Raw genomic sequence first — 19,654 nt, forward strand, 5'->3', positions numbered from 1 at the left:
AAATGTTTGAAATTTTACTAGCAAAGACTTTTTAAAAGTATGTCAGTTCCCATATCTTATCCCTATGATATTTTTCAAGAGTGGAAACCTCTACAAGGCATAAAAATACAAACAGGAACACAGGTTATTTTTAAGAACCTTACCAAGACTGTAGAGATCTTAGTGACTTCTTCAATTTAAAATAAAACCAGTGTAACACTTATAAATACTTGTCATGCATCAGTGGTCAGTCAACTTCAACACAATGCAAAAGGCAAAGCACAGTTGTGGCTGTGCACAGAGGATCATAATGCAAAGAATTTCTAAAGGGGGGAGAATTAAACTGGGGTGATCTGGAACATGGAAAGAAGTGCTCTGGATAGGATAAAGGAACAGGAAAAGAATAAGTACTGAATGGAAAAGAGGGAGGGAACACATACCTCTCTGGGAAATGTGAGATAAGGATAGCATACTGAAAATGAAAAAGGAATTGAAGGAAACCGGAACTCAGCAAAATGATCTAAAAGAAACCCTTTTCTAATTTCCATTCTATAACCTAGATTTTTCTCCCAACTTTTACCTCCTAGTATGTTTAGGTGTTCTTTTCAGGTTCTCAGTTTCCCCTTCCTCTCCCATTTTGAGGTCTGCTCAGGTTTGGGGTTTTTTGAATGTTGCAGTTATTTTTTTTAATCTGCCTTTCTAACATACTCTAAAGAATCTCATGCAAATGTTGAGCACAAAAGGAACTCTCAACTGGGTGCAGAGATTACAGAGAATTACTTGCACTAAGGAGGCATCATTGTCATGTTAGAACTTGAAAATAAACCTAATCAAGCATGATAGGTAGCCAAAAGGAAATCAGTGACGTGTTACATAAGAATACAAGACACACAAAGGTGAGTCCAGTCAGGAAAATATGTTAGAAAAGCAGAATCTATTAGATTAAAATTATTTGCACCAAATGATAGATACCATATTAATTCTCAGATTTCAGTGACTCGATTCTTAATTTTCAGATATGCATCTCTGAAGGAAAAAATCTGTCTTAAAACTTAGCATTTTAACAGCTTGTGCCCAGCCTTAAAAATCTACTCACTTCCGCTTTGTCAAACTGCAAAACAACAAGGAATGCTTGTTGAAATAGCAGTGAGATATACTCTTTATTCAATAAAATGATGAAGTGTTAAGAGTCAAATAAGAAAAACTCCAAACTTATTTTAGTGCATTTCTAAAATAAGTGGTTTCAAAAGTTTTATTTTCAATTTGTGTTCTTAGTCAGTACCAAAACTAGAAATGAGTGGCAAAAGCTCTTTCAACAGATCTGATCAACTGAGTTTGGTATAACCACAGGTGTGACCCAAATATTTTAACAGTAGTTAAATGCAACAAGCTTATTTCATTACTGCATATCTGTTTCATTTTTATGTTTTCATAAAAAACAGGTGAAAACTGATTATTTGAACAGATTTATATCAATCAGGTCTGACCACGTGTACACAAGCAGACTGCAAATGTGTGAATGGGAAACTTGCAAGGGAATGATTTGGAAAGGGACATTGCAAAGGTAAAGTTTAAAGGGGAAAGCCTTGAACTGCTTTGAAGAAAAGGCCAGTAAAGGAAAAGGAACTGGCCACACCAGGGCTGGTTGTCTTCTCCATCCTAGGGAAGGAGCAGCTGACTTGAAAGTTCCCAGCCTATGTTGCAGCCAAAATAAAAATTACCTTGCTCTTTGGATCTCCTGCTGGTTCTAAAACTAGAGGGATGTCCTGATCAGGGACCAAGCAGGGCGTAGTTATATCCTGGAAGAAGCAACAAACAGTTCTGGTGCGGCCTGTTTTTGGCTCACAGGTATTTGGAACACAAGCAATGCTCAGTGCTTGCTCACTGAAGGTCACCGTCGTAGACTGTGAGGAGTGACTGAATACCTTGCCCAGTCATTACCAAACAAGGGACATAGGGAAAGGATGCAACAACCTCAGCCAGTACATACATAATATGCTAGCAGAAAATCACTACTGAATGGGGGGCTTCATTCCTAACGTAACCTAACAGGAAATTTACCGTGGTCTCTAACTTCCCCTTACTTGGGTATGCAGTGAGCCAAACCCTGAAGAGACTTCATTATGTATTTTGGAACTAAACAGTAAGAGAGAAAAAAAATAAACAGTTATTATAGATCTGTTTTGCACATTAAGGCTGGCTAAATTCTAGTAATTTGGGTGCACTTGTCACATTTCGTTAAGACACTGTACATGCTGTGCAAACACTGACAGATCTCATCACCTGAAAAATAACGTGGCATACTGCTTGGACTTGGAAAACTGCCACATTATTTTGATCCCAGGAAAGCCATGAATAACAACATAGTGCTTCTGCTAAATATTGAACCTTTTAGAGGGACAATGATGAGAGCTTACTAAAACACTGTGGAAAGGAGTGCTTGTTGCTAGGGAAAACCATGGAGTTAAAATTGAAAGATTTTGCTGTACACAAGAATCAGCACCTGACTATAAAAGACACGTAAGGAAATTAAAAGAATGAAAAGAAGGCACAGGAAGAAGTGAAAGGACAGTAAAAGGGGGTGGCTGAGCAACACAGCAGTGAAGCTGACAGACAAACAGCAAAAAACTAATGAAAATAAGTGGATCATGGCGAGAGGATATCCTGTTCTCACGAACAAGGAAAATTCATGAGAGACAACAGAAGTAATAAACTCCAAGTAAGGCCATATTTACTGTCAGTGCCTGTGATTTGCTATGAAAATATTAATTTTATTCTTTTAAGGCAAGCTCATTCAGTGTACTATATCGTCTTAATAGGGTACAGTTTTCCCTATTTACATGTATTTCCAGTCAAAGACTGTTAGACTGACTGCAGACACAACAACTCCTAGTTACTAAATTAATCCTGTTTTGTAATAAGATGCAACTGAAAGTTTAGAGAAGCAGAACAATCTGAAATCAGTGATGAAGATCCAATCCCTTGATTACTAGCTATGTCACATTTGAGTGTCTGATGTAGGTGAACATTCTGTCTCCTGAAAGCCACACATTTTAGCAAGTGAGTCATCTAAACTTCATGTTATTCATATGGTGAAAAGTTTGTCTTTTGATTCCTAATTTTTAGTTTCTTTAAACCACATCTAAATACTAAGTGTAATGTCTTAACTGTTCACTTGAAACAGCTTTTCAAACTGTTCAGAGCTCTATGCACTGATCACTTAAACACATAACATGATATGCTTTCTTCCACTGCTATTTTTATTTATCCCTTCTGAAGAATTTCAGTACTTTTACTTTATCTTTCTCTTGCTGCCTTGACACATCTTTCTGCTCACACAAGATCTATTGATAGGACAGACATGAAAGATACAATTCCCATATGGTTCAACAATCAATCAGCAAGCATCTTTTGTGTGCTGTTGAAAACCAAAGCAAGATAGCATCCTTATTTCATGACAACCTTCCACAGTGGCTGACATGACTGCAACTTGCATGGCAAGGCAAGAATATCCCAAAACTAACTAAATGATTAAAGCAACACTTACTTCTGCATACCTGGAAGAACACAGAGTAGTAGCACAGAAAGTTACAAACTACCATCAGTCTGATCTATGAGCAATTCTAGTGCTTTTCTTTTAAGCATTAATACTGATATATTATACCAAATGTGCTTGTATGTTTTAATTACGTCACAAGGAATATCTTAGACAGGCAAGACAGAGTAACCTTACTGGTGCACTGCACACTTTGGATGCTGTGCTGGTTTTTAGCCATCCTTAATGTTTTGAAGACATTCTGAATTATTATATAAGCAAAGGGAATTCTCTAGAAATAAGAAAAATACACTGCGATTTTCTGCTTTCACAGTCACCTTGAAGGACAGAGTTTAAAATTCTTAATACGTCCACACATTAATAAACATTTCAAGATCTGTAATACAAGGATTAAGTGGAATAGTTTCAAAAATTTTACTACATGCATATTTTAATCGTAAGACTATTTTCAAGATTCATTCCATTCAATGTTTAAAACATACATAAGATGCGACTTCAGTCCAAACTGAAAATAACTCATTCACCAGAGGCAATATTGCCTTTTAATAATATAATGAAATAGAGTATATGGGATAAGTTCCTGAATTATATAGAAAAAAAATCCTACAAGATTTCTAATGTCTTACGATATTTCAAGAAAAATATAATAGAGTCATGCTCCTTTTAAAACAATTCAGTTTTCAACCAATACTATTACAAAATCCCAACACTCAATGTCAAACACAATGTAAAATTACGAGGAAAAGCTCAAAAAACATACCTGTTGCCTGTTACTGGGCATGTATGGAAGCATTGTTGATACATGAAACATTAATTCATAATCTTTATAGGTAGTATAGAGGGAATGAGTTCCTGTTGAATCAGCTGAAAATTAATTTAATCGCAAGATGGTCAGTAAATTAGAACATTTGTACTACTTTTTAGGATACCACTCTGCATGCTGTGATTTAAATCTATTTAAGCAACTTAGATATTTTTTACAGTTGAAGAAAACCAGTTTCCATCAGTTAAAAATCTAATCTTTATTTTTGTGTTATGACATAGAGGGGTCCTGCAGAAAAAAAAGCCAAAGAGTTTACTGTCTCTGAGACCTAAAAAGCCTAATTTTAAATATATTTGCATATCACAAAAAACACAAAAAACATAGCTACTTGAGTGTAGTTTTATATAACATGTATTTTTATTATTTAAACATTAATAAAGACAATTGACTAAACCTATACTTTACCAAAAGTGAACTTGCTATTTCATATCTAGCATTAAAACACATGTAGCAGATCAGACATTTAAAAAGAAATTATGCATGTGCATAATACATATATATATATTTGAAAATGATTAAAATAAATTTCATATATTATATGAATTAGCATTTTCTTTTATTTAGAGAGTTTTTTAATAGTTAGCATTTTGTGATGTTTACAGTAAATGCATTTTACACTGTAGTCGTAAATTAATCCTTTTTATTCTTTTTCTTCAATTTGTAGAGACTATTTAAGTAAGCGAAACTTTTTTTAAAAAGTTTAAGGTTTAACTCTATTGAACACTCTGTTGAGCCAAGATAATTACCAATTTTTATTCTCTTTTTCAATGTTCACTTATTTTTTAACTTATTTATCTTATTTTAAGATAATTTTATGTTATCTACAACAATAAATAGTCTCCAGCACACTCTTTAACACACTGTTTAAGGTTTTGGAGTTCTGATTTGTTTTGAATAGTAACTATATTCCAAAAAGAAATCAATTAGCCACGTTAGTTCTCCAATTAAAAGTATCTAAAAGTATATAAATATACTTCTTTGTCTAGCCCTAAATCTAAAAATTTAGCCCTAAATCTAAAAATATTTGTGAGTATACAATTAGAAGTACATTCATATAATAACTGGGTGCATCAGTTATGTCTGCAAGATAATTAAATTAACTTCATTTACTAAACACAGATTACAGTTGCATAAGAAATAAAAAGCATGATTTCAACTGAAGTTTGTTACTTAAATGTTGCTAAAAAAGGAAACCTCATTGCACTCTTCTATTTCAAAACCTTAGCTGAAAATTTAATTCCATTATAACCTTTCAATGGCATTTTAGAAAGGCAGTTCTGAAGAGATAGAAAGAGAAAATATGTTCCAATAGTAAAACTTTTTTTCTCATTTCTAGTAGATTGATACCTTTTAAAACACATACAAAGCAAATTATATAGTATTGATCTGGTAAAATTTCATTTAATTTTCTTACTTCTTTATCTTGGGGTTTGGAACTGGATGCCACTAAAACTGCCACTGAAGAAGGGCAGGAAAGAGTTCACAGTTAATATATTCCACATGTTCTAGACATTTGCACTGGGTCTGGCTTGGATGCAGCTAAAATTCCTCCTAGCAGCCCATATGGTGCTGTGTGTTCTCTGTGCGATCAAAGCAGTGCTGGTAACACCGCGGTGCTGTGGCTGTGACCACGCCGTGCCCACACGGCATCCTACCCCAGCAAGTGTGCTGGGGTGGCCGAGGCGCTGGGAGGGGACAGCCAGGACAGCCCATCCAACTGACCAGGAACACATCCCATCCCATCCCCTACAACTTGTTACAGAACAAGTTCTGCAGGAAAATGGGAGCCGGGAGAGATTTTTCATGGTAGCTGCTGCTCAGAGAATGGCTGGGCAGCAGTCAGCTAATGGCAGGTGGCGAGCGACTGCCTTTGCATCAGCTCTGTTGTTGCCTGGCTGATGTAGCGGTGGGCTGCAGTTTTTTTGTTGTTTAGGGTTTTTTTTGTTGTTTGTTTTGTAGTTTTTTGTTTGTTTTGGAAGGTTTGTTTGGGGGTGGTTTTTTTTTCCTTTCTTCACTCATTGAACTCTCTTAATCTCGACTTGTGAACTGGAGGGTGGGTGAGCACCCAGGAGGTGAGAGCTTATTTGCCAGACAGGGCAACCAACCCCTCACAACATTCTACTTTCTCTGTTACATAAGAAATGGACCAATTACTTATCCAAATATTAAATGAACAATTTTTAAAAATGAAAAAATTTTAAAAAGAGACTTTTTTAGAGAAAAAACTCACAGCTAGTCAAGCATTTGAGAATGTAAAAACTTAATAAATTTTACTCCTACAAGAACTAAGCAAGATTTATTACTGAAACATTGTGTCTACCAAAAACATAGCTCCCAGAGACTAAGTACACTTCTCTGAACCTGCAGGCAGTCAGAACAATGTATTATCTAAGTCTAAATATGACACACAGTATATTTATATATGTATTTAAAAGCAAGTATAACAAAAATGTGATACTTAAGCCAGTACTTTACATTTAATATAATACTAAAGACTGTATCTTTTTGAATTCTTAATTCAATTCTGCCTGTTGCAAACTATGAGAACACACTATGACAGGACAATATAGTTAATGGCACACAGACTTGTAAAACATTAAAATCATGTTACTGACTGATACATACACAATGCTGATCAGCAATGTGAGTTCATACTGAAGCACAGCAAATACAGAAACTGAATTTGCTGACAGACCATCACTTATTTTCATATGCACAACTTACTAGGTGACATCCAGACATGCTCTGATTGGGGAAAAAAAAAAAGGAAAACCCAAACACCCCTTATTCCTTTCAATTTTTCATCTCTATTTATCAATTAATTCCAGAAGTCTGACATCCACAGCATGTTAATTTGTATTTCTAAAAATTAATTTGCAAAATTATGTTTTTATTATTCTGTACTGAAATAGGATGCAATAGTCTCTAAAAAGCTTGAATTATTGAAGGAAAACACATTGATTTAAGGAAAAAGGCAGTAACATTATTGGAAATAAATGTGGTGCTTATTCTAGGTTGACACTATGTTAAAATGAAGTAGATGAATAAATAGATAGCCTTAGATCACAGCTCATATGATCAGCTGCCAAAATCCTGCTGAAACATCATAGAAATAAGAATGAATTTAAGTTAAATTTAAGAGCACTGAAAACAGTACTAATAAGGAAGTGTATTAATATATCATTGATTTTTTTATTATCAGCAATAGTTCAGTTCTTATTTTGCTACAAAATCCAACCCATTTGTACAATGTTTTATACTACTGCACTTAGGGAAACTGAAAGACCTGGGGAAATGGCAGTACCAACACAGAGCTGAGGTAGATTAATAATTATCAGCTGACAAATGATGACATGCTTACCATGCATGTGTGAGAAACCAGGAAACTTGACTGCTTGTGTGTGTTGGGTAAAAGTAAGCATGTGTGCTTAGCTGAAATAAGGGAAATTACTCCGTATTTTGAATTACATATATTTTTATTGCCTTTGAAAGAAGAAGACATTAAAGTGTAAGTGTACCTGGGGAAATATTACTCATGTGGTATGTAATATGGTTTTAACTAAATGAAAACTAATCAAATAAATTGTTTTGATTTCCAGTTCTACTAATGCCACAGAAAAAGTAAATGACCTTTCAGAAAAGGTTTGACACATGCTCTTGCCATATGCTTCATCTTCCTTATTCACCATATAATCTTACTATTCAAAACCCAAAGTCAAGAGCATGAAAAAACAACACAATTTACAGAAGATCATCTAGATAATTACCCTTCCTCCCATAGCTTGAAACATAACTTACTTTTATTATCTAGCTGAGCCCTGTATTTACTGAATCCTTTTAGCCGTACTCTCTGGCCCAGTAGATCAAGGAACTCCTCAAAAGCTGGTCCTGCCATCTCGTTGTTATACATTTCTTCTTCTGTGCTTTGGCCTGATTTGCAGTAAAGGATACCAATCTTATGTTGAAAACTCAGCTGAAATTAAAATTTAAAGAAAAAAAGAAAAGAAAAATTTACAGAAGCACAGGAAAGTCAATACTAGAATAATTATTAACAGTTAAAATATAACAGTGTTATAATCCCTGACAGAAGGCATCTGAAAGTGAAAAAATTAGTGTTCTGATTTGGGAAATTAAGTCACCACAGAGTGAAAAAAAAAAAAAAAAACCAAAAAAACCAACCCAAAACACAAGACACAAAAGACATCCTCCAACTCTTGAAAGAAAACTGGATTTGCACTACTCAAACACAGATAAAAGCAGTACAAAGACTTTTCACTTTCTTATTTATAAAAGCACACTCTACTTCATGGTACAGTATGAAAAATTTAATTGGCAATATTTGTATATTGGTCTTTTTTCTCAGATTTGAAAGAAGGTAAGTTTCTTGCCCCTCATTTTTACCCTTTAAAGTTCACTGTAGTTCAGTTAAAACAGGCTGTCAGAACAGTAATTTCTGTTATATGCCATCTTCTGCCTTCCTCATAAAAACATGTGCTGTTAAAAACTGTTTGCCATTTTTAAAAGTATACTTAAAACAAGAAATTAGATTGCAGCCAAATAGTTTTGTTAAACAGATTCTCAGTTACGGAACATTAAACAGAGAAATCACATAAAATGTCACTCAAAAATAAAGTACAAAAGCTATAAAACATTAGGTATAAAGAGAGATCATTACTTCTTGAGCAGACTGTTTTCTTCTTAGCTTTTATGCACACTTAAGCTGACAAAGAGGAAACCTCCATGTGGATGGAATAGTCCTATTATTAATTATGTAATTACTATTATTAATAGTCCTGTATTCTTATTATTCTTAACTGACACCTTCTAGAGCTTCACAAACTGACAGAAATCATCAGTCACACCCGATTCAGACATTTATCTGTACCCATGACTCAAATCAACTCTCCAGCTGTGGACCTCTCTTAATCCCACTTCAGGATTAGAGTCCAAAATGCGTGTTCTGCAAAGGCTGGATGTGTTTCTGTTAAAGCAAAGGTGACAACAACAGCCAGTCTCCCCTTAGTTGTAAGGAGATAAAGACTTTGTGTAGGGGTGAGCCCTTGTGGAACCTGCTTTGGCAGAACACCAGTGACCAGAGAGCAGCTAGGAGTGAAGGACAGGAATAGGGAATAAGGTTTCACCTGGTCAGCCTAGAACAGAGAAGAGCCAGAAGGTGTAAGTTTGACGTGGAATGGGATGGATGACCATCTGAGATAAAAGGGGATTCTAGGTTGTGGATACACTGTAGGAGCTGCCTGAGTCAGACCAATGAAATCTGGAGCAGGGCAGGGTGAAGATACTGGTTTGCACCTGTCATTTCCTTTTGGGTGGCATTAGGTGCTGTCCCCATCCAGAGTGCTTTCTTGATCCCCATTTTAAGGAGAGTTAGGTATTGAACAAAAGGGTCCAGATTGCACACTGGTGACTACTTTATTCAGCAGAAAGCTAGCATGGAGGAAACTCCACGGTAACTGGTCATATAAACATCAGATTACAGGAAACAGTGCTCTTACTTGACACAACCCAGCAGAGACCTCAAATGATGGTGACCACACTGTCACCTCTATACCAGCCCTGTGTCAGATAGTTTAACTTAAACCACAGGGGATTTACATTGATTTCCTTACTTCACACTAGAATCGACAGGTAGAGAAGCTAAATGCTAAACTGAGCCACCAAAAAATAGGGACAAGACCTGAGAGTAAACAGGCACATGGGCAAAATATTCGGTCTAGTCACACTTTTTCATTCTGTGGATGCCAGTCATTCCTACATTTGTTCATGAATATCAATAATATTCCAAACAGGAGTGAAGTATATACCTATCTTAAAGAACAATCTAATATCTCACAGTTTAAACACTGAGCTAAGAGACATTGAAAATGAGGATCTGAGACTCACCAGCCCCAAAACATGAACGAATCCTGGGATTTGACTTTGTGGACAGACAAGCACTGTGAATGCCACACAGTTCTGAACAAAGTCAATACTATAAAAAAACCACTTACTGCTAAACAAGCTGCAAGATCATTTGCAGTAATCTGAACCTCCTGCACCTGTGCTAGAACCCTTCACAACTACGAAATTAGAAGACCTGAGTAAAAGAACTCGCAGCCAAGATCATGGTGGCTGTGCAAAAACAGAGATCAAGGCACATTTAGAATGTCAGTGCCTAAAAGAGCTTTGGCAGGATCCTCTTATGTCATGCATTCAACTGGCATGAAGAACTATCAGAATATTTAAAAGTGATAAAGTTTGCCAGTTTTGAAATGGAACCACATGCTGATTCAAGTATTTTTAAGTAAGTAATTGCAGACATGGTTCCAATTTCATTATTTCCCAATTCAGAAATTTTACATTTAGCTATATTTTACACTGAGAACAATTTAATAACATGACAAAAAAGCTTCTAAACCTATTTAGCTACTTGGGTATGTATTGAAGGTGCATAGCAGTCCTTCCTGACTCAAAATGACGTGTTCTTGTCAGAATCACTCACTAATTCACCTTGGCATCTTGTCAAATTTTTGCACAGATTTTTTATCATGTAACAAAAACTTGTTGACTTTCATCATGTGAAGATTTTAGATTCTTTTCTGTCAAGGAACATCAAGAGGTTAGATTCACAGTAGCCACAAAATATCACTGCAACCAATCTTAATTTCTGTGGTCTTTTTAAAACTTCATCCTATAGCTTAGAAAGAAGTGAGCATCCCTAGAGTGATGTGAGGGTAACCAAAAAGCATATACAATAACCAACCATTAGCAGAAATTAGAAATGGAAACTAGGGGGAAGTTGGAGAAAGCTTAAAAAAACAACAGTAACAGATAAAATGTTGACTTGTCTAGTAAATTTACAGTTTAATTTAATGATGAGCATCATGTGGCTGAAAAAATTGGGAAAAGGCAGTATCTTTATGTATTCCAACTAGGTCAATCATCCCATTTATATCTAGTTTCTACCATCATTCTTAGAGACAAAATTTAGCCACGTTTCCTCCATAATCCATATTAGATTTCATAGAAAAGTTATCAAAAAGGTAGAGAATGAAATCAAAACATCAAAGTAGTCTTCAGTTGGCTACAGAACTATGCAAACATTTAATAGTCCATTAGACAAAATTCATATCACTCTGGTGACAGCACTAATCTTCTAGATCATAATTCTTATTTTTAAATGAATGATATTTCCACCAGTCATCAGCTTCAGTTGTCAAGCATTACTCTTTTTTGTATTTACTTGATTAATAAACTGAAAGCATTAAGTATCAAAGAGGATTAAAACCAAAAATGGATCTCATGCCAATTCTTTGCACAGCTTTCTGTCTGTGTTCAAGTAATTACCTTGTAATAAGCAGTACATAAGATATATTAATATTACATTTTGTCAGGTGACAGCCCATTTAATAATAGGACTGAATTTCAGAACTGACCACACAATAAAAGCAAGTGCTATATACTGCTGTTTCTCAAAATGAGGAGATGATGATTAAAGAATCACTTTGGTCAGTACAGTGGACAATCTCCATTTCCAATTTTTGGGAAATACTCTTAGTGAGTTTGGGAAATATTCAGATCAGATCAAACACAGTCATACTCAAGCACTGAGTACTCACTACTCAATGCCTTGAACATGCTGCCCCTCTAAGAGTGAATGTTATTTACTAGATTAACCCAAACTCACACTGAAGCTCAAACATCAGAGAGCAAGAGCACCACAGGAACTCAGATTCAGAATTCAGTGCCTCTGATTTCCCTGTATTGTTTTACCAGAAAAACTAACAAATGCAGAAGAAAACAACATTCAGCAAAATTAACACCATCCTCAAACACCAATGCAAACAAAAGTACTAAAATTAGCATATAAAAGATTGCTTAACAATCCATCCAAAATAAGTCAATCCTGTTCCTCTGACTACATGTGCTTTGTTTTGAGCAATTGATAAAGGCACAAGGAAAGACAGAGGAATTCTGGTAGACACCACCAACATTAGATGCAATCACTACATTTGAAACTGAGTTAGCAATAAAAAATTAACTACAGCACAATCATAATCAACTGATTCAATCATCAGACTGGACTTCAACAGATAGATACTGACTTTCACCTAGAAAGTAAAATCTTCAGTTTAAATGGACATTTTTTAAAAACCATGATTTAAAAGCCATCATAAGCATATCCTTCACAAAATATTCAGAAACCATAAATTTAAATAATAACTTTGAATGAAGCAGATTCACCTTTACCGAACCTAATAAACATCACCATTTTCTCAAAATTTAAGCCATTCAAATATTTTAATGCCATGCAGTTAATTCATTAGTCTCAATCACAATCTCAGTTCTATGACTACAGAAGTATTATATTCTAGTAAGAATATACTGCAAGCAGATCATAAAATGGTATTGTAAAAAATAACCATAAATTTTAGATGCAGAGGCTTCAGACACAACACGCTTTTGCCTCCTTACCCACACACAATACTAATAAAGTGTCAGATGTATTTTCATTTGCATTCAACATTTATAAACATTGAAGTGCAAATACAGATTGTGAAAATCCCTTCTTACTGATGTTAAAACTTAATAATCCTTCTCTCACTCAGCCGTCAAAAGACAATCTCCATAGACCAATATTTCCTTCAGCTGAAATGTACTTTAAGAAGAATTTGCTTAGAAAAGCAGACCTCACTTTTTCAGTGAAAATAGAGAAGTTTCTCTAAATCCAAGAAACTCAATGGTTTGCATTACAGAGCCATGTTAATTAGCACTGTCTGCAAAATATTTAGTAATTTTTTTCTTCTATTTATCTAAGGAATAGTCTTTAAAAAGAAGGCTATGTGCCACATACCCCTTGTTCATCCAGTTTAAGTAGCTGCTCGGGTACTTTGGGTGAGTTGGAAGCCTGTCTCAGGCACTGGATGCTCAGCTCTGGTATTACATACTCTAGCACCTCTTTGAGAGGCAGACCTCTTGCTGTGCCATGACGAGCAGTGGATGGTATAGCATCTTCTAAAATTGCTCCTCTAAGAGTAGTAAGCTGTAATAAAGGTAAAACACACAGAACATATTTAGTTCTAATACTCTAAACCCTAGAGATAAAAACTTCAGGTTTTAGCAAAAGCATGGAAAAAAGAAATGGTAAGAAAAACATCCTCAATTTATTTTTTTAACCAGTAAAAAAATTACTAAATGACTTTTAAAGCGTAGACAAGCTTTCACTAAGTGACAAATACATTTTTTTGCTTAAAGAAATTAATGAAATGTGTAACAATTCATTACAATTACTAAGAATATCCCTTTTCTGGGGAGGGGAAAATATTGAAGGCACCAGTAAAATAGAAATATTTAATTCTGCCATACTACCCTAGCAAACACAGTAGTCAAACATGAGGCTGGACACATGACATAAGCTATAGCCAATTGCAACTTTACTTAACCCATTCACCTACTATTTAATCCATGCTGCTCTATCTTCATTGGACTTGACAAAAAGAGAATAATTTATTAGAACTGAGTCACCTGGATTACCTCTCCACATATACATACATGGATACCCCTTTCTTGGCCATAAAAAAAAAAACTAGACTGAAAATAAAAATTATATCTATATCTGGTTTAAATCTGTTTGCAAAAGCACAAGAGCCCAGTGATATCAGGAAATCTAGCTAACACTCCTCTATATCCTAATCAAAATAAAAGTTAATAGTCCTAAGGATTCCGAAAATTTACACTTGTTTGCTCCAATAATAACATTGTGTGTTTTCATACAAATCTAAGGTAGTTGCTGTGATAAAGAAATTATTTAGCAAGAGATACTAAATTGCTTGAAATAGAAGTTATGAGACTTCACACACAACAACCACAAGGAAATTTTTTTTCAAATAAGACCATTATTTTATGAATATATAAATATTCCTGCAAATCATCTATTCAGAAGTACATAGAAACATGTCACAAAAACATTTCTAAGAAGTATTTTGAAACAAAAGGAAAAAACACAAATCATTATACTAGTTTTCATATTTTACAGCTCCCTTTATCCCTACATTTCTTAATTTTTCATTTATATCCTTAGAAACACAACATCAAGGAGGCTGATCCACACTTGCCTTTAATTGCGTTAACATCTGTTCCCTTTCTTCCTCCTTGCAGTTCTCTTCAACCAACTTACCTAATTCTGGGTGCTCACTCAAAAAACCAAAAATTTTATGCAGTAGAGAAAAGGAAAACTTTGTTCAGGAGCAACTCAATTTATCAACACTACAGGAAACATCCTTTCCCATTAAGAGATTTACTTTCAAAGCCAGAAATGTACCCCCAGACAAACAACTAGTATCCTAAGCTCTAAGTCAACTTCTCCATTGCTTTGTGGAATTATGGAATGAACATTACCTCACTTGTCCTGAAAACTATTCGATAGTTGAACTGAGATCCTTCTTTCTCCTTAGCATCCTCAACCTTTTCCCTCCGGATGCTGACTGCTACAGGTCCAAGATTTTCATCTATTCCAAAGTAGTTCTGATGCTCTTTTGCACAGGAATGAATGAAGAGATAAGAGTTAAGTATGAATCTCCTAGAAAATTTTCATCAAATCTCAAAAAAAAATTTCTGCAGCAAGAAAAACAGATTCTTTTTAATTGAACAATAAGGTCTGTGAATGCACCAGCTGGTGATCACATAAATCACAAATGCTAATTTTGATGAGCAAAATGGTCACTCATATCACACAAATTACAGCAATTGCTGCTACCATGCAACATTATTTTTCTAGTAGGAAACTAGTTTGGAGAAATTGTATCTACATATAATCTTGACTAAAAGCTAAGTCTTTCAAAAGATTTATTCTTATTCACAACTTTACACTGAAAGCAGCAACTTAGTCTCAACAAGGGAAAACTGAGTCTAGGTACTCCTCAGTGTCTGATGAATAGTTAAATTCATCCTTGAGGTAGCTGGTCCAGTCTGGGCCAGTACTATCAGCTGAAGAAAAGATCACATCAGAGACCATTTAAAGGATACCAGACACACTCAAATCCACATAAACAAACAGGCTCCTCCTTTCCACCTTTGAAAGGTCACAGTGAGTAGTTAAGAGTCACATTTAAAACAGGGAAAGAGGGTCTGAGAAGCCATAGAACAGGCACAATAAATCTTAGTTCCCAGGGAGATTAAGGAACAATTCTCATGGAAGCCATTTCCAGGCACATGAAGGAAAAAAAAGATACTTGGAAACAGCCTGCACAGATTTAAAAGATGCAAATCATGCATGACCAATCCAGTTCCTTTCTGCAGTGATGTGACTGTCTTTATGGATGAGGAAGGAGCAATGAATGTCACCCCCTCGTACTTTAGCAATGCTTTTCACACAGTCTCCATAGTACATCTGTGCAGCTAAACTGAAAAGACACGGTTTGGACACGCAAATTACAAGGTGGATGGAAACCAGCTGGACAGTTGACCTTAAAGGACTGTGATCAGTAATACAAATTACAATTAGTGGCCAGTTACTAAGATGTTTACCAGAATTTGATAGTGGAAGTGTTATTGTTTAATAGGCTTTTACATTATCTAAATGACAGGATGGAGTGTATCCTCAACAAGTTGTTGCCCATGACCAAGCTCTAAAAGAACAGCTCATGTACTGCAGGTTAGGACTGCAGATGGGTGCAACAGATGAAGGGGAATAACCAGCAGGCTTTTTACAAACCAGGAATATGTGCACAGGAGAGACATGGAAATGCAAAATCCCTGCAGTTTTAACAAAAGCAGGCAAGGGCAAAGTCACACAAGTAGAGCCCTACAGCTGTAGGGTATCTGTGCTTCACCCCCCACTCTCCCCTTCCCCTCAAGGCAGCTACTGCTGAGCTGTGACAGCTGAGCTGCATGTGAAGCAACTCCTAAACCACTTGAAGTTTTCAACCTGACACTTAAAAACAAACTCTCATTTTGACAATCCAAGAAAATTGACTGAAAAAGCCTTATGAAGACCAACACAGACATGCACATAGAACAGAATAAGCTCATACAGCAGGCTGGGAACCCACTGCCTCAGGAGCCTCTCTGTGGAACAGGGCTGGAGACCCTGTGAGCGCAGGCTGCCCAGCAGCCAGCAGAACTTCCCAGCAGAGAAAGTGGAAAGTAACCACACTCTGGGCAAGAGTATTGCAGCAGTTCAGGAGAACATTTTTCCTTTCTCTTTGGCTCTTTCGAGGCCACATAAGAAGGAGTGTCAGGTTTTGGACACAGTGAGACAAGGCCAGCAGACAACAATGAAGACAATTTTAGGGCTGGAAAATGTAACAGATGAGGAAAGGCTAAAAGAAATGGACTTGTGCTGCTGGAGAAGAGCAGATTAACTCTAGAAATAACTGCTAGATCCCATGAGCTGATGGGAGGTTGTAGAGAAAGGAGAAACAGACTCTTCTCGAAGATACAAAGTGAAAGAACAAGATGCAACACCACTCAATGCAGCCTCTGAGTGAAGGGAATCCAACAAAAACAGGTTTCCCAGAGAGATAGTGAAACCTACATCCTTAGATACTGTAACACAGCTAAATGGAAACAGGTTTTGAGCAACCTATTCAGAACATCTTAAAGGCACTTTAAAGAGAGAATTAGATGGGACGGCCTGCTGAAATGGCTTCCAATCCAATGTATGCTATAATCCCATCTTTTAAACAACAATTAATTGTCTAATTTCTCCTTAAAGATTGTCTGGATTAAAAAAAAACAAAACACATTTTGCTAGCACTTTTGAATTAGTCTGATAATTTTTTAAAGTAACGTATTTATAGAAATGTGTAAGGAAGTTTTTTGCTAAATGTCTTTCACTAAGAAGTTATCCGTACTCTCAGAATTAATACAAAAGAATGAAGTCATCTCTACATAAAAAACAGTCTTATTTCTCAAATCAAGTTTAAATTAGGTTTCCAGTAGTCTTTCAAAAATCTATCTATGAAGTATGTAGGTGGTTCCAATCCATCTCCCAGTGGAAGGAAAATGAGCATCAGCACATTACAACTTTTTTTGGAAGGAACACCTGGAATCAGAGGCACAGGCATTAAATTATCTGCTCATGCTCTCCAACTACATTCCTTTCCCAGCCTGAGAATTCTACCTGCATGGATAATAAGTATCTTATGGACTTCCCAGTGTTAAATTAAAACTTTAATGGGAAATTTTATCAAATGGAACAGGACTTCACAAAGAAGACAGAGAGAGGGGGAGAGAGAGAGAGAGAGAGAGAAGTTCAGAGGTCAAACACTTCCAGTAGCATATAAACTCCCCACAGCTGCATAGTTCAGGCGTTGAGGAAAGGTAAACCCCCTAGTTACAAGTCTAGAGCTTTTCATTTTTATGTAAATGTAGAAAAGGGTATTACACAGTTAGTAGATTTCCTGGCTTCAGTATCACTGAGCAGAAAAATGCAAGTGTGTGCAGATACCGACTGATTTCTTGTACAACATGAAAGACACAAACCCAAACACGCTATTTATATGCATTAAAAATAAAATAGATAAACCAGTTTCAGAAAAGAAAGGCAAGGAAGCTGAAGTAAATTGAATAGCACAGCTACTGATATTCTGGGATCTGGGGAAAACATTTTTAATTCAAACCATCTTTTTTTTTTAATTTCAGAAAGTACAAACTCATTAAGCTCATTTAAATGTGTTTATGTGTCTTGGTTTGCAACCTAAGACATTATGTTGGTTTAAAAGAACCAGCTTGGAAGAAAAGAAGAAAGTAAGTGCTATTTCCAGCTGAGATCTAGAGGGATGCTAAAATATTTGTCATTTTTTACTTTTACATTTTGAGGAATTGTTGTCAACTTTTCTTCTAACACAACAGTCTTAACTGTGTAAAACTGAGTTAATACAAATAGCTTGCTAAGCCTGTACATTTCTTTTAAGACATTTTTTCAATCCCACATCAGGTAGACACAGTAACATTAAATGGTTGCAAGCATCCCTCAAATAAAAAGCATGGTAATAATAAACAAGTCTCAAGGAACTATGAGGATAATGGTACAAAAGGAAATGGACAAATCAATGATAATCAAAACAATGAGATACAATAATATATAGTCTAGCTTTTACAATTCTCAACTGAAAACTGAGAAGATATATTCAATAAACTTAATGTATTTTATATCAGTGGCATTGGATTTGACCTTAACAATAGTTACAAAGCCTATAAATATGCAGTATAAAACTACAACTTATTTCAGAAAACACTGAATCCCAAATCTCATATTTCTTGAAAGGGAATGGAATAATTAGTGCTACACATGCCGGGGTGTTTCTTCCATGCATCTTAAAACAGAAATAAAACTGGTATGCTGATGCCAATTATAAAACTGTGAAAAAAATCAAATATTCAGAAAGATATTTCTTTTTTCATATATATTTTCTTAAAGGCAACAAAGCAGTGATAGTATGTATAAGTAACTACTGTTTGCTAAATTTTTATTTCATCCTTCCACAATGAATTTGGTAAAATTAACTTGCACAACTAAATCTAAAAATCAGCTAGGAGAGCTCACTGTCATGGAAGAGCATCACATAGACCCAGTACGAACATAAGTGTAAATTTTTCTTTTCAATATGGAAGTTCAGGCCAGCAGCAAGATGTCTTGGTGCCCTATGCAAAATGGCTGGATTATTTCTTCTATCCACAATAAGTTTTGCTTAGGTGAGCACTGCATTCCATTGGAATAATTAATGTGGTGATTTCTTACGTGCTGTATCCCTTAAGATAGTAGATATTAAAAATTAAGATTTTCGTTTCATCAGCTTGTTTGCCCTGATTTGCTGCATCACAAAACCCATTCAATACAGATTTCTCTCACGTAGCTTCTGTTACAGCTCCATAAAAAGATAATGCCAACAACAGGCCATGGCTTACATATCATTGTAAAGGTGAGAAGGTAAAAATTTATTACTGGATATTAAATTAATCACATCATATTTACTTTTTAAGAACTCTACCTAGAGAACAATCAGTAACACTTCAAGTTTCCTAGTGTTATACTATATGGAATAAAACTCCGAGAAACTCAGACACTATTTCAGAACAGGAGTTAATAAAAACTCATTACATTCCCATCAATTTTCCAGAAAGGTCATTAGGTTTGTTTATAATATAGTATTTAAAGTGGCTTTGAATATGCATGTGCATTTTCTTTTTATAATTTCTCTGACAAGATTTTTCTTCACAGAAATGTTCTGCACTTCAGCACTTGTAACTCATCCAAGATAAAAGCACTTCACAAACAAGTCCTCTTTCATCTGGCT

General features: G+C 35.4%; 1 protein-coding gene across 3 annotated transcripts in view; it reads right to left on the minus strand.

Moving 5' to 3' along the window:
- SIPA1L2 (signal induced proliferation associated 1 like 2) overlaps positions 1-19,654 on the minus strand; it is a 127,020-nt gene that overhangs the window by 51,049 nt on the left and 56,317 nt on the right. For all 3 annotated transcript variants that reach the window (XM_014263642.2, XM_014263641.2, XM_088052883.1), the window contains exons 4-7: positions 14,754-14,887; positions 13,210-13,398; positions 8,157-8,331; positions 4,296-4,399 (exon numbers count right to left, since the gene is read on the minus strand). In XM_014263642.2, coding sequence (XP_014119117.2) covers positions 4,296-4,399; positions 8,157-8,331; positions 13,210-13,398; positions 14,754-14,887 — 602 coding nt within the window. The remainder of the gene's footprint in view (positions 1-4,295; positions 4,400-8,156; positions 8,332-13,209; positions 13,399-14,753; positions 14,888-19,654) is intronic.

The sequence above is a fragment of the Pseudopodoces humilis genome, chromosome 3 (assembly GCF_049639895.1).
Source record: "Pseudopodoces humilis isolate 2021_Gansu_Grassland_sample_001 chromosome 3, ASM4963989v1, whole genome shotgun sequence".
Taxonomy (NCBI): domain Eukaryota; kingdom Metazoa; phylum Chordata; class Aves; order Passeriformes; family Paridae; genus Pseudopodoces; species Pseudopodoces humilis.